At 37.5% G+C, this 15,544-nt stretch overlaps 1 protein-coding gene across 7 annotated transcripts in view; it reads right to left on the bottom strand.

Moving 5' to 3' along the window:
* Positions 1-3,008: 3,008 nt before the first annotated feature.
* Positions 3,009-15,544, bottom strand: part of msraa (methionine sulfoxide reductase Aa) — a 36,479-nt gene continuing 23,943 nt past the window's right edge. For 2 of the 7 annotated variants that reach the window (XM_008397207.3, XM_017302301.2), the window contains exon 6: positions 3,009-3,449. In XM_008397207.3, coding sequence (XP_008395429.1) covers positions 3,279-3,449 — 171 coding nt within the window. In that variant the 3' untranslated portion in view covers positions 3,009-3,278. Of the gene's footprint in view, positions 3,450-8,591; positions 8,699-13,674; positions 14,369-15,544 lie in introns of those variants that run through there. The other 5 variants (XM_081602178.1, XM_081602177.1, XM_017302300.2 and 2 more) reach the window with 4 other exon arrangements.

Raw genomic sequence — 15,544 nt, 5'->3', positions numbered from 1 at the left:
ACATTTTATGTCCGTAATTACAATGTAAGCAGTGAAATCGATTATATATTAAAAAGGCCTGCCATATTCGCTGTCCCTGGCCCACGTCTACCTCCCCTGGTGTTTTTATTTTGTTTTTGAAGAACCTCCGACATAACGGGTCAGCATTCCTGGTCATCAGGGTTTAAAGATGGAAACTTTGATGAGAAACGGTGGCGCAGAGAATTAAAAAGGGGAAAACCATGGAAACAAAATTGGAAACTTTTTCACAAAAACGAGCTAACGGGTTTTAAACAGTGAGTGAATGTTATCACAACAAACACAATAAAGAGGAAAGTGTAGAAAAAAAATAACTACGACTGTTTCTAAAACTGCGATTTATAGGATCAGAGTTGAAGAGTGACAAACATCAAAAACAGGCGAAATCTTCTCGGATAAATATTTTCTGGGTCAAAGGAAAATGTTTATTTCTGCGTTATTGTTATTGAAACATGATCATGCTGTACACTCACCTCCAGGGGGCAGCAGAGGCCAGAGTTTAAACCAGGGACAAATTCAAATTCAACAAACTACTGGCATTTTATGATAAGCTTACAAACTAAATGAGGACGGTAACGTTATTTGTCAGCTCATTTAAAACATGATCTTAATAAAAACTAATAATGTTGCTTTCCCCTTTTGAGACAAAGTTTGATTTTGGAATATTTGAACACCCAAAATCATCAGATCAACAAAAATCTAGATTGTCTGTGGAGAAAACAACTCAGATACCAACAAAGATAATATTATAAAATAGTTTTACCTTCTCTAAACATCAGAGTTGGTGTTTTACCTAAAGGACACATTTTGGGGGAATTTCTTTTACTTCCTTTTAAGAATTCAGTAATCTTATTGTTCTATAGTTTTATGAAGTAAATAGATTCTCTTATGTGAGCTGTTGATCTCTGCAGCTCCTCCAGAGTCACTTTGGGATCTCAGATGATGGAAAACTTTGTCTCATGTTCCTCCCATTAATCAAAAAGTTGTACTTATAAGTGTAATGATCTGCATTAGATCTTTTATTTGTGTGGCCAATAACTGTAGAGGGCGCTACATGCTAAGTAACAAAACTATTGAATTGTATTGTATAAGGTAAAATATCCTTTTTTTTATTAGCTTAACTTCATGTTTTAATGCTGTTCTGTCATCAAAACATTGCAGGATTTCTCGTGCATGTTTGAGAAATCCTTTAATCTCCATGGCAACCATTCAGCCTTGCAAAACGCCTGGGTGGACCTAGCCCCGCCTTCGAGATGCGGCTCCTCCTCAGAGCTGCAGTTTACCAGCTTCCTGCTCACAGAGCAGCCCTCCCTCACTCAGCTCCTTCAGACTAGCCAGCAGCAATTAGCAAACACCTGCTGGAACTGAGCTCCTTATAGGAGCTACTTCTCAGTAACATTGGTAAAAATGTTGTTTAAGGGTTAATAGAGGAGCCATGTTGTTTCAGAAAAGCGTTAAATTACAAGGACAAATTTCTTTCAAGTCATATTTGTTATATTTAACATTTTTATCAAAATTAAAGGTAATTTAGTTACTTCATTACGCTATAAAATGGCCTGGAAAACACATCACACTTCCCCTTTAAGTTCTTCTGGTCTAAATTACCGAGAATGAAATGAGACGTAAAAGTTTTTGACATGAGGAAATGATTTCAAATTTGCTTTCAAATGGCAGAGTTGCTTAATATTGCTGATAATACCCACTTTATTCCAAAAATAGTGCTCCAGATCAGCTTCCAAGAGCCAGTGAAGCTGCAGTCCAAGCCAGCAGAGATCCAAGGTGGCGCTCTGCCATCTCCAAAGAGACCCGACTCTTCCTTGGTTTGCTGTGTGATGTCGGCGCCAGGCTTCGGAGGCGTCCAATATTTTCTCCTCCTGCTGGGGTGTGTGTGAGTTTGCATCCAAACACACACGTGTGCATGTAGTGTAGAGAAACACACATGCTTGGAGATTAACAGTGATGACAGATGAGGCCTGGACCGGAACATGGCTTCGGGCAAAGATCAGAGGAAAGAGGTCATTTCACGACACAACATGCACACAGAACACTACAGAGCAAATATTTACAATAAATCATCTGATCTCACCTTTATGACACCGATCACCCAGATTTTATATATAGATGGGCAACTTCAATGTGCATAGAGGATATTTAGTTTAACACAAACAGAGGTGGCAGAGTAGCCTAGGATTTTACTCGAGTAAAAAAGTATTAGACAAAGAGTTTACACTAGTACTGAGAAACTGATCAAATTATCAATTATTTAATATTTAAAAATAAAGTCATCAGATGGACCAAAATATAAAAAAATAAATGGACATTTTAGTATTTTAAGGTCCAAAATGACAATAATTCATACAAGTAACTAAAAAATAACAAAACCAGGTAAAAGACAAATTTCCCAAATTAGTTTCTTTCAATAAAAAAACTTTAACAAAAACTGCAGGTGTGTCCAAGTCTCGTAAATTTCTGGTTAAAACATGTTTGTTTTTCATTCAGTGGGTAGAAAATCCAGAAATTTTACTCGAGTAGAAATACTTCAGAATTAAATTACTCAAGTAAAAGTAAAAATGCGCAGCCTAGTAAAAATACTCCTGAAGTACTTTAAAAAAAGTTACTCAAGTAAATGCAATCGAGTGAAGCTGCTAATAAACTAAAACCTTTTATAAAAGTGAAAAACCAACAACTTCCAATTTAATTTACTCTCATCAATCATTCATCCTGTCAAGAAACATTTTGTCTTATTAAAACAAATTATGTGTGGAAATTTTGTCTATTTGTGTTTTTTTTTGTTGAATATTTCTAATCTATTTGGAAAAAAAAGCAGTTCATTGAAGGATTTTGTCAAAGTGCTAAGAACCAACATTCTGCACAAGTGAAATGTTTTCATGAATAAACCTGCACCAAATGGAATTGTGTCGATTTTATTTCAGCAAAAATACATTTTCAAACAAAGCAGGAAAGTTTAGTGCAAGAAAAAACTCAACATGTCTAATTTCAGAGGTTGCTTTATTCAAAACAAACTGCATATCTTCTATTATTCTATATGCATGTATGATTTAAAACAACTCATTAAACAGACTATAAAAATAGTCCTAACAAAAAAAAAGAAAAAAAAAGATATTTCACAATTTTTTCAAAAAGAATTCAGCCTTACAGATGTACAAAGCAAGAATTTAAAAATCCTGTATGATAAGAAGCAGGACAACATTAGGTGGGTTGGTTTGACGATGGGTGTTTTACAGATGGGTGAGGATTCCTCAGGACTTTTCCCTGAGTCCGATGGGACAGGTGACTCCCGTCCCGCCCAGGCCGCAGTATCCGTGTGGGTTTTTACTCAGGTACTGCTGGTGGTAATCCTCAGCGTAATAAAACGGTTTGGCTTCAGTGATTTCTGTTGTAATTGAACCAAAACCTTCTTCTGCAATAACCTGAGTGAAGCAGAAGGAAAGAAAACAAAAAATGTTAAAAAGTCAGACCATAGATGTTGACGGGTGTTAAAGAAAGACTACAAATTTTCTTTAAAGGACGCAATTACTAAAAACATACATTAGAAGGTGAGCCGGAGTCAAAACAATCATTAAAACTTCATTTCATGATTTTACATGATTTTCTCCACACAAATGTGACTTGTTTTTATTATTATTATTATAAATGTGAACTGTTAGCTACATTACTTTTAGCTGCACATTGAAATTTGCCAGATATTATTGGCCATGCTTGTTATCCATGTTAATTGTAATTTTTTAATCATCAACCTGCCGGAGATTAGATGAAAATCAGCCTTTCTTGGATGCCCATGTGGATTAATATGCACTGTTCCCTTATAAAATAAATAAATTCAAAACATTTAAAAGCAAAAATCTGAATTTTAAAATGAGCCCTAAAACATTTTGTGTCACAAAACAAAAAAAATCTCTTTCCAAGTCAGATTATCAAACCTTTTTGAAAGGACAGAATATAAGCAAAATGACTGAATAAACATAAAAATCATGTAGTTTTTCCTTCAAGGGTTTCGTGAATAAAAGCAAACTGAAAGTATAACTATCGATGATAATCATACAGATGGATTTTAACTAAAGAATCAACACAAAACCAAAATAATGTTTATTTGTATGAATATTTACACAGAAAAGTATTCATGCCACTTGTACATTTTCACATTTTGCTGTTTTACAACAAGATTTTGTGCTTTAATGAAAGTCCAACACAAAGTAGAGCGTATAAATTAAAATGATCTACAAATAGAAATAGAAAATACTGAGTTAGGGGTGAATTAAATTAACTACTAACTGGAACAACATAAAACTAACTAGACATACTGAACTTATAGATATATGCTTTTTTGTGTGTATGAATCTATTTATTAGCCTTTCAACCTGATGGAAGATAGATTTTGTTCATACAAGCAGATTACGTCAGCTTATTATGGCTACGCTACACTAGTCTGCAAAATGATGGCGCAAAAGTTGGGGTAAAATGCCAGAGTCTGTTGTTGTTCCATATTTTTTGAAAATAGTGTCTTCTGTTGATTATGCATTACCCAAATGCATAAATACAATAAAATACTTTTTAAATTCTGCACCTAAAAATGAACCAAAACATGAAAAAAACTACAACTACAATCATAGCTAATAAACACCAAAACAAAACCATGTTTAACTAATAACAACCACTAAACGCACTCTAAAAACTAACTGAAAGCAAATTAATTAGACAAACAAAATGTCACAATGAAATAAAACTAAACTATAATGAAAAACCCAAAACTGCTGGGTTAATAATGTCTTCATTTAGACAGTATTAACACAGAGGGGTTGCTTTTCATGTTCTGATGGTCTAAATCCAACAAATAAAGCTCATAAGAGCTTTTATTAGACAGAAAAACGATTAAAAACAGACAAAATGTTGCTAAAAATCTGCTGCAAACAAAGAAAAACTTGATCATTTAAACCATAAACCTTCTTATATTCTCAAATAAAACTTTCTTTTTGTCCTGGTCTCATGTTTTCTGTCTTTAACGCTGTTTGTGTGTCTGCATTAAACCACATTTACCTGAAGAATCATTAACCTTTCAGCTGAACTAATCCCATCAACACCTCATCCTGCCAAGCAGCCATTAGCATCTTATACATCTGAAGTGTAGAAAAACAGACTTACACAATCGCTGTATCGGTTGGCAATGACACCTTCTCCGGCTTGTTATAAAAATTACTCAACCAGATGGTGTGTGGGTAATTTAAAAGACAAAGAGAGACGGTGCGCATGAAAACACACACACACACACACATGCACACAGACGGTGATGAAAGTTTAATCTGCGATGGAAGATGCTGCAGCGTTTTTAGCTGGGAGGTTTACAGCTCAGCTTTTTGTTTGATCATCTCATGGATGGTGGAGGAGATAAATATGGCTTGACATTTATTCGCTTAGGCTTTTATTTGCAAAGCTGTTCCTATTTCTCCTCGACTTGACAGCAGCAAACCCAAAACTCTGAGTTCATTAAGTTTACGGTTATTATCCTGTTGGTCAACAATCATCCCGGCTGATTCTGCAGCTCGGCGCAGGATCAGCGATTCATTTTCATCAAATGGAGAAGACGAAGGCGCTCCCGTTTTACTCAGTAAAAATTTTATGTGAATGTAACGACAGTCTGGGCATCCAGGTTAATTATTTAGAGGTTGGCGTTTCATTTGATTTAGAGGAGCTACTCAACTGGAAACAAACTGCGTGCTATAATTCAGAGCTTGATTATACGCTCCATATCCTGTCATTATGTGCTGTGTGTGGCTATCTGTTCAGAAAAGGTTAATAAACGGCGTAATAAATCATCTTTAATATATTTTATAGGTTAATTAAAGCGCTTTGATGCGACAAAAATTATTTTATTTGAAAAGAAAGGTGGGAATCAGCTTGAAAACGTTACCTCGAATGACACATAAAATGGATCATTTCACAAAAATATGCATTTTAAATTTTCTAATAACAGAAATAATGAAAAAGTCAGGATAAAATGTTGCAATTTTGGTTGCAACATTTGGAACTGCAATTCCAGCTGTAACAGTTTGCTTTCACGCTGCCCTGTCAGACAAACTAATTAAAAAACCTGTTCCACTCCTCACCTGTGGGGGCACTGTACCAAGGACTACCGAAGGAAATGGCAGTAAAATCTCAGAAGGACACTGAGCACAACTTCCTTCTTCATAAAATATAAATAAAAATGGAGTGGCATCAGATTTTAGTGGTTGTATGATTTATCTTTTATCTTTGTGTAATCCGACTAAAACCTCGTTCTGGGTTTGGTTACAGTGAACTTTGGTGAGGTTCGAATGCGTAAGTGAACACCAAGTGGACTGGAGACGACTCCAATAGCAGGAAGCGGACTACAGCACAGGGCATTCTGGGTACACAGAACCAGAATAAACATGCTAGCTTAGCACAAGCAGGAAAATTGACTCGTGGTTTTTAGCCAAAGACGAGAGAAATCCTACAACCTCTAAAGTCTGACGCCACTCCATTTTCGTTTACATTTCGTGAAGAAGGACGTTGCGCTCATGACTTCTTCAGAGGTTTTTGTGTCGTTCAGTGGTCCTTCAGTGGTTCCTGTTGCAGCGCCCCCACAGGTGAGGAGGGGAACAGGTTTTTGAGACAGTGCAGTGTGAAAGAGAATCGCAGCAGGTGGAAATGAAATGTAACAAACGTTGCTATTTTTGACCCAAATCAAACCTAGTCTGCCAGTTTATCATGTGTGAAAACAATGTACAAATCATCTACCTGTTGCACAAAATCCACAGGTTGCAGACTTATGACCTGGATATTTATAAACTTTACATATGGCCATGACTTCATGAAAGAAGTCGCCTAAGAACTTATTAGCAACATCATGTATGAAGTAAAAACTTTACGACCGACTGCAACGGGGGGATTTTCTCTGAACGAGGAAAGTTACTTCTGTTGTGGATTTAATGCACTAAAAGCAGAGAGGAAAAATCCAATATGAATAATTTCTCTAAAAACTCAAAAAAACAATGTTTTAAAGCTCAATTCAAAACAGCTTTAACGTTAAACCCTTGTGACGGCACTTCACATCTCAAAAGTCAGTCCTTTAGGGAAATAGGAGCTCTTTTGTTTTAGCGCAAAAACAATCACACTAAAAGTGTCCTCAGTAATTTCACACATTGGTGGCTCTAATACTTTGAGAGAGGTAATTATTTGAAAACCATTTTAGCTTAATTGACGTCAGCACTTGGAGACCGTTAGCAAAGAAATCAGCAAACAAGCCCAGAGGGTCTGTGAGGCTTCAGAAGCAGGAGACAGGAAGCGAGTTCAGCTCAGCTTTCAGTCTGATTCATCACTTCCTGTGAAGTTCTAATGGACTCGATCTACGGTTACACATCTAGGTAAACTGCAGCTGCAACACAGCAGCTGTAATGGGACACTGTCAGGTCATGAGCTACAGTTAAAAACAGCTGGAAGGACTTGATGACAAAGAAAAAGGTATATTTTCATGTATCTTCAAACATCAAGAAAAACATATTATTATAGTTTTAACATGCATGTTATTGTTTACATCCAGATATTTAGCGCACAATGCAGGAAGGCAAAAAGACGACAGTTTTACATGCCGTACGAAGCCGCGCTGCAGCAGCAGAACATCCCGTCAATGGCCTTTGTTTTTTTTTGTTCTTTTCATTTTTTAGTTTATATTTGACGTGTGTATGGAAATGTTAAATGTTTGTTATGATACATTTTTATGGGAGGGTAAAAGTTAATTATTAGTGACTAAAAGTGGAATAAAATCAGTTAAATCTGCATTTGAAACTGAAAAACTCTGGTTGGTTCATCCACAGCAGCTGCAGCTCTGCATGTCACACGTATTTCCAAGGATCTGTGTGGAATAGGGTTGGGCAATATTGACTTAAAACTATATTGTGATATTTTATGGTTTTATTTTGATATTGTAAAAAAAAACAAAAAAAACAACAAAAGACACTATTTATTACTTGTTTTCTAGGAAACTGCATGGTACAGCATTTATATCACCACAAACACAAATAAAACTTGAAAATCATTCTCAATGTATCAATAATCTGCACAAAGTATCGACATTTAATCAAATTTACTGACATTTATTGATGCTCTTGTGGAATAAACAACGGAGAAAATAGCAAATACAACATTTTAGATCATACTCTCACTAATTTTTTTATTTATAGTGACAACGATAAATCAAAGAAATCCTTCATGATAAATTATAAATGTCCGTCTTTAACGTGAAATCAAAGTCCTTATTTTAAATAACTACCAAAAAATCTGTTAAGGGCTAATTTAAGACTGAACTGGGATTAAACATGGCTGCTGTCCTGTTTACACCAGTTCTGCATGTGAAGCTCAAAGCGGCAGCGTACCCTGCTGTGGTGGCATCTTTATTGTCCCTCCTTCCTCTCAGTGTTTTCAAAGCATTTGCTTGTGCTGGAGCCTGATGCTGTGTTAGCTGCGTGCCATAAATGCATAATTCACATCCATTAATTTGCATGTCAGAGAGGTAGATTGCTCATTTGGTATGCAAATACCTCCAACTGCTCCGGTAAAGCAGGGAAATGTGAACAACGCTGATAAGCGGCCGGAAGGAATGGAAAAAAAGAAAACAGAGGCTAGGTGACGGCAGAAGAGAGGGAATCTGTGCACAAAGAGGCAGAGGAAATAAAAGCAGCAGTTTTGTGTTTAGAAGTGGATATAAGAAAGAAAATGGATCAGCCAGAAAAGATACCAGAACAATGAAAACACCACGCTTTCAGGAGCCATGCCTGCACCCACAGGCCGAGCACACATTATTACATCAAGCAACGATACGCACACACACACACACACACACACACACACACACACACACACACACACACACACACACACACACACACACACACACACACACACACACACACACACGTTTACCACTACCTGCCATTTTAGACGCAGTGCACACCCTAATGATGGGTAGGGGGCGAGAAAAGAAAAGGGAGGCTCCTTTCATGCTGCAGACAACCACCAGCCGCCTGCAAGGTAATTTCTGCAGCGTTGTTGTGCCTCACACACACACACACACACGCACACACACACGCACACCAAATTACCCAATCACGCTCTGTGTGAACAATACAATCAAGGCAGCCGGCGAAGCGAACATGGTCAATACCGTGACACCAAATGAACCCGTCTGTTTTCCTGCTGGGTTTTTTTTTTTGTTGAAGTTTCTCATCTCTGGTTTAAACTTTTATTTCACCCTTCTCTGCTCCTCCATCTACATTTTTCATGGCAGCCAAGTAAAAAAGGGAATAAAAGAGCATTTAGCTTTGTATTTAACCGAGCTATTCGGAAATTCAGGTCAGCGCCTGATCGGCAAGGCTTTGACACAGTCTGGGTTTTGAGAAATAACGAATTGGGTGGCTGGATAAAAAGACTTTAAAGTGATTTTTTAGAGCACAAATTTATAAATATTTGAAGGTACGAGGCGAAAAGAAGAGAAGAATTTACAGAAATGGCAGCTTAGGCCCCTCATCATCCATTGGACTTTGTTCTGGTACAAACAATAAAAATTATGCATCATCAGAACAAACCCAAAGTGTGAGTAGAGAGTGTGTTCGTTACTTTTGCAACTGAAGCGATTTTTGAGTAGGACAGATTTAATGCCCAGATGGTTTGGCATGGAGTGTGTTTGCTAAAGGCCAAGCACGTTCTCTCTCTTTCTCTCCCTCTCTCTCACACACACACACACACACACACACACACACACACACACACACACACACACACACACACACACACACACACACACACACACACACGCAGACACAGATGGGAGGGGGTGGGTGAGCCAATCTGGTGCGGAAAAAAATAAGCGGAAACAAAATCTAAGAGAGATTTTCAGGAGGACATGGTTGTTAGAGCCGGAGTCAGGAAATCTCTCTGTTACGCAGAGAAAGTTGTCTGTGAGAAAATAAGAAAAAAAACGGAAACCAGAGCACCGGCGGTCTGTTTCACTGGAAGAGAATCTTTGATGTAGAGATGAAACCGATCTGATCCATCATCGGTATCAGAGCCGGTGCTGATGTCATTCTTAGATCAAATCTATGGCCACCAACCTGGACTCAATGGCTTCTGTTATTTTTACTGAGATTTACACAAGTAGACGTCTACAGCCAAACAGACGGGAAAATAAACAGCTTGTCACTTTAAATCCAAATAAGCTGCTGCTGGCCACAGCCCCCAACTCGACGTTTACACTTTCACGTGAAAATGACTGCAAATAGATTCGCAATTATACAACCGTCCATCTTTGAAAAGCAGAAGTGGAGCCTCCTGTACAACCGACAAAAATGGATGGTAAGTCAACTACAATAGACTTTTCCCTTCCAGCAGCCATTGTACGGCGCATGCAGCGGGGAAACCAGCAGACTAAATGCGCTGGAGCTCAGCTTGGGTTGCTAGGTAACGGCGCAGTTTCTAATAAAAACTTTTTTCTAGGAATTTTTTTTACTTTTCAAACTCAGAAATGTTTAGTGTGTTATGAGAATTTCTGAGATTAACCTAAAAATATCTAAATTTTTAGTGGAAATTTATTCTATATTTTTTTTACTGTCCACTGGCCCTAATATTCCTCCATAAACAGGTGGGAGTTCAGGTTTATCACGTTTCTTGTTAAACACCTCGAATGTCTGAAAGTATCTTTATTTTAGACAAAAACAGAAAATTATAACCCAGGATGTAATAAGTCTGATTTCCAGGTAAATGTTTTGCACTTTTGAGCTTTTTCTTCACTTCCTCATCCCTGCGACAAACCAAAGATTATTTTTTATATATTTTAAAACTTGTGGAAAACAAGCTGCTGAAAGAAATCAATACGTTCAACGTCCCTTAAAAGAGCCTGACCTTCAAAAGGATTAAAGCTTCAACAATTTCACTCCGGCACAGTTTTGTATTGAAGCAGTTAGAGTCACAACAATCTCTACCATCTCTGTTAATTAACCTTTTGAATCTCCACTCCTCACCTCTCCGCGTGTTCACCCTCATCCTTCCGTCTCTCCTCTGGGCTGCTGTTCATAGATCTGCTTACAGTTTTCGTCCCACCTTCCTGTCGGCTGACTTTGTTTTCTATTCATTCTAAACATAAAAGGCCTCAAACCAGCTGAAAGCAATGGGACAACCCCAAAAAGCCCAGCAATAACAGAAAATCCTTTCACGCGTTTTATTTTTCAGACAGATATCGCTGAAAAGGAAAAAGAAAAAGGTTTCGAAAAGAAAAGGAAGGCCAAACAGGGTGAGGAGAAGGAGAGAAAAAAAAGACTAATGAAGACCAGACTACACTAGAAAAGAATAGAGTAGCCTCTACCCCCGTCAGTTTCCATGGAAACAAGCCCTTTGGTGCGATGGCGGTGGAAAAGCCTCAGCAGGAGAGGAGTCGACGAGGGAGGCGGCGTGTGAACGGCTTTTTGTGTGAGTGGACTTCAAAAGCGTTCGGACGTATATGAGCTGCATGTACAAGCAGAAATAAAAGGGACGGTTCTGATGAAGGGAGCGGGTCCGGAGAGCAGAAAGGGATGCTGGGAAGTGAAGTCAAGCTGATACGAATCCTGATAAAGATGAAAACATTTGCAAAATACTGATTTTTAAAGAACAATGTGCTTCGTATAGTTAACTGAAACTAACAAAGTGATGAAAACTGAAGCTGATTAATTATTTTTAGTAAATTAAATAAATAAAAACTAATTATTTAGTGGGGAAAAACTACAACTAAATGAATGTTGTTATAAGACATGCTGAAATTATGGAAATAATATTCTTCATTTTGGTGTTTATGAATCTCATCTATTTAGAACTTTAGATGTGGAAAAGATGCTTTTCTCCACAAACAAAACGTTTACTACAGCTGTCGGCAAATTCTGCTTCATTTTTCAGACTGAATTCTGATAACGCCAACTACTGATTTACAAAAACAGAAACCATTATGGAGCAATTATTAATAAACAATGTGAGCCATAGTTAACTAAAACTGATGAAATAACCAAAACTGAAGTTGAAAAATGGTAGATAATGGGGAAAAAACTATAATTAACTGGAACTATGTTGTGTGTTTATAAAAATAACTAAAACATACTAAAATTATAGATATAAAATCCTTTGTTTTTGTGTTCACAAATCTATTTTTAAGCCTTCTGTTCTGATGCGAAATAGATTTTTCTACGTCAGCTGTCGGCAAATTATGATACTTCATACTCTTCCGGGAAAAGCAAAAGTATTCATTAACCAAACCACATATAATCACAACATGATACCTTTTTGAATTCTGCACCTAAAAATTAAACAAAGTATGAAAAAACTAAAACTATTACTACAACTAATACAAATGTAACTAAAACTATACAATATTTAACTAAATTAGCAAATGCACTTGAAAAACTAACAGAACTGGACAAACAAAAAGTCACAACAAAATAAAACTTAACAATGAAAAACCCAAAACTATTAAAATTCAGGTCATTAGGAGTGGCAGATCAAGACTGCAAAGCATGCCTGATACTAGGGTTTAAAGAAATTTTAAACGCAGTTTTGGTTAAGAAAAGTTGGAAAATTACAAAAAATATATAAAAAATTGATACTTTCAGTTGTTTAATAGCAGAAAAGCAGCAAAAACAGCCTGATTTCAGTGAAAATGGGTCAAAACTCTGAGTCAGAAGAGTGGCTAGGAATGGTAAATATTTAACAAAAGGGTAAAAAAAAAAAGAAAATCACCAGATTAGATCTGACCTCAGCAAACAGCAACAAAACTGAGGCAACGCGCTGCAAATCTGTGCATACAGTTATCTTAAGTGAGAGCAGGGATTTTAATGAGCTCCGTTTTTAATCCCCGCCCCCCTGCACAGCAGCCAGCGGGCGCCGGGGAGGATAACGAGGAAAAATGAACACGGAAAAGTCAAAATGCTAAATGTTTAAGTCTGTGTCAGACAAAGGGAGAATACAACACAGAAGAAACTTTGCTCAGCATGTTCTCCTTTAGTGCAAGGAGAAGATGAATTCATTTCTGGATTTTAATGCCTAAACTTATGTGAGAACCAAGTTGGAGGAAGAATGAAGACTTTTACTTAACATCTTTAATAATAATACAGAACAGCAGCAGCTCATTTAACACCCAGTGCAGTCTTTCTTAAGCTGTGGTCCCCGGGCCAGTGGGGGTCCACAGGCGCCCCCTAGTGGTCCACAACGTACTGCATGTAAACAAACTATTTGACGTGAGCTCGAAGAGTTAACTTAGGAAAAGATTGCGTTTAAAAATATTAGTGGATAAATGGCTTATGACTGGGTCACTTAAAAGAACAGCTGAAGTGTAAAGCTTTTCAGGGTGAGTTTCAGAACTGTTGTTTTTGAGTACTATTACAATACATGACATGTCCAACATAAATCATTTTATTTTAGGTGTTAAGATGCAGTTAGTCAGCGTGGGGCGCAGCGCTGTTCACTGCCTCGTCACCACTGGTGGGACATGCTGGTGACGGGGCAGTGAACAGCGCTGCGCCCCACGCTGACTAACTGCATCTTAACACCTAAAGTAAAATTATTTATGTTGAAGGAAAATGTTTGTTTTTGCTAACACAACTCAAATCTATTATTTGTTTATTATGCTTATAAATTATGCCTCTTGTATTAAAGAACTTTTTTGATTTGCTTTCCATCACTGGAAACATTCCACATTTTCAGAATCTCTAAATAACTCAAAACACCCAAATTATGGCCAGTCACGTTTACCAAACCGCACCACCCTTCTCATTCGGAGGAACAGAGACAATGAGTCACTAATATTTTCATTTCAGGTTGTATATATTAAGATGTTGTGTGACTGCGGGGCAATTAGGCGGTCCGTGAGTGTTTGTTGGTCCTTGGCCTGAAAAAGTTTGAGAAACACTCCCCTAGTGGTATGGAGGACTTTTGTGGAGCAAAGTTTCACACTTGCTGTTGCTCTTGCTATATGCGGTATTTTTTGTTTCTATTTTCTGTGATTGCAACATTTTTTGTTTGCAGCTTTTTTCTGCTGCATTTGTCCCTGGTGAAGGCTGTTTTGTGGTTATTGTTGGGGTTATTTAGCTCTTTTGGTTGTTTTCTCTTCAGTCAGGCTCGTGCTGTTACATTGGATCATCTCTTTTGTCTCAGTGAGCCGCTCTGCCAGGCCCATTTCGCTTTGTGAATTGGTTTCCTTTTGACCGCCTGTTCTGCAGCATCTCTGTTTCGCCTTTAAATAAAACTCTAATTGCAATCCATCTGTCCGACCCCTGATGTTGTCCTCCTCTTCCCACTGACCCTGACAAAAAAAAAAAAAAAAAAAGAAAACTCTCTGTCCTCTACAAACTTCCCAGCTGTCTCATACGCAGTTTGGCTTTTCTCCAGATTCTTTAAAGGGATCCACATTTAGTTGTAACAATAGACTTTATTTGAAATATATGTATTTTATATGATAAAACAATACAGTAATAATACTAAAGGCTGGTTAGGTTTTATAAATCTTAATAAAATATTGTCACACGGACTTCGCCATGTTGCTGCATTGCATTCTGGGTAAATGATGCTCTGTCAGATTGCGCTAGCTTAGTCCAGCTAACAGTTTAAGCCTTTTCAAATTTAACTGGAGCGCGTTGAAATTGATGGAAATGTAGACATCAAGAGATATGAATAATCAAGATGAGGAGAAACAAACAAACAGAGGAGGAGGAAAGAGTTGGCCGAAGAAGCTGTTGGTATTTTGCTGCTGCCTTCAGCTTCATAAATTAAACAATGAATGAAGCTGAAGGTACCTCTGGTTGGACTGTGTGATCCAGTAAGCGCTTCTATAGTTCTGTATCCAGTCCAGTAACAGTTTAGGGTCTGGTGTTGGTCTGTGGTTTCACATTCAGTACCGGCACCAGTAGCATAAGCTGCGTTAGCATTTCAAAGAGTTTCCTGCACTACAGGTCTGATGTTTGTCCCAGTGTTTTTCGCTCTGGCAGTAGTTGGGTTTGGCCGCTTTGTGGATAAAAACTGTTGGTACCGCATTCATTTTAAGCTTGTAAAGGTAATGTTCACCTGTTAGAGCCTTCATCAGTTTTGCTCGTACAAATTACTTAAAGTCTTTCGGAGAGAAATGTTGAGAGCACAAATTGGTGCTTCGGAAATTGTGTTCGGATTTTTATGACCCTGCTCTTCTTATATTTAATCATGTGGGAAGTGATCCAAACTAACCTCACTATTTTATTTTATTTTTTAATTACAGCCAACAGCAATGCAGTGTAGAACTATCTAAAATTACACAGCTCAAATGCTATATGACAAACAACAACTCTGGTAAAGTTAGCCTTCATGAGTTTACTCTGTAGATTCCAGTACAGGATGGATCATCAAGCTATCAAGTGAAAAAATGGCCACCTCCATGAGTGAAAAATATAACAGAAATCTTTGAATAATGACTTTTGCCGTAACAGCATTTTGTAAGTTAAAAGGAAAA

Source organism: Poecilia reticulata, chromosome 21 (assembly GCF_904066995.2).
Source record: "Poecilia reticulata chromosome 21, P_reticulata-male-v2, whole genome shotgun sequence".
Lineage (NCBI taxonomy): Eukaryota > Metazoa > Chordata > Actinopteri > Cyprinodontiformes > Poeciliidae > Poecilia > Poecilia reticulata.
This window is presented reverse-complemented; position numbering and strand designations above follow the sequence as displayed.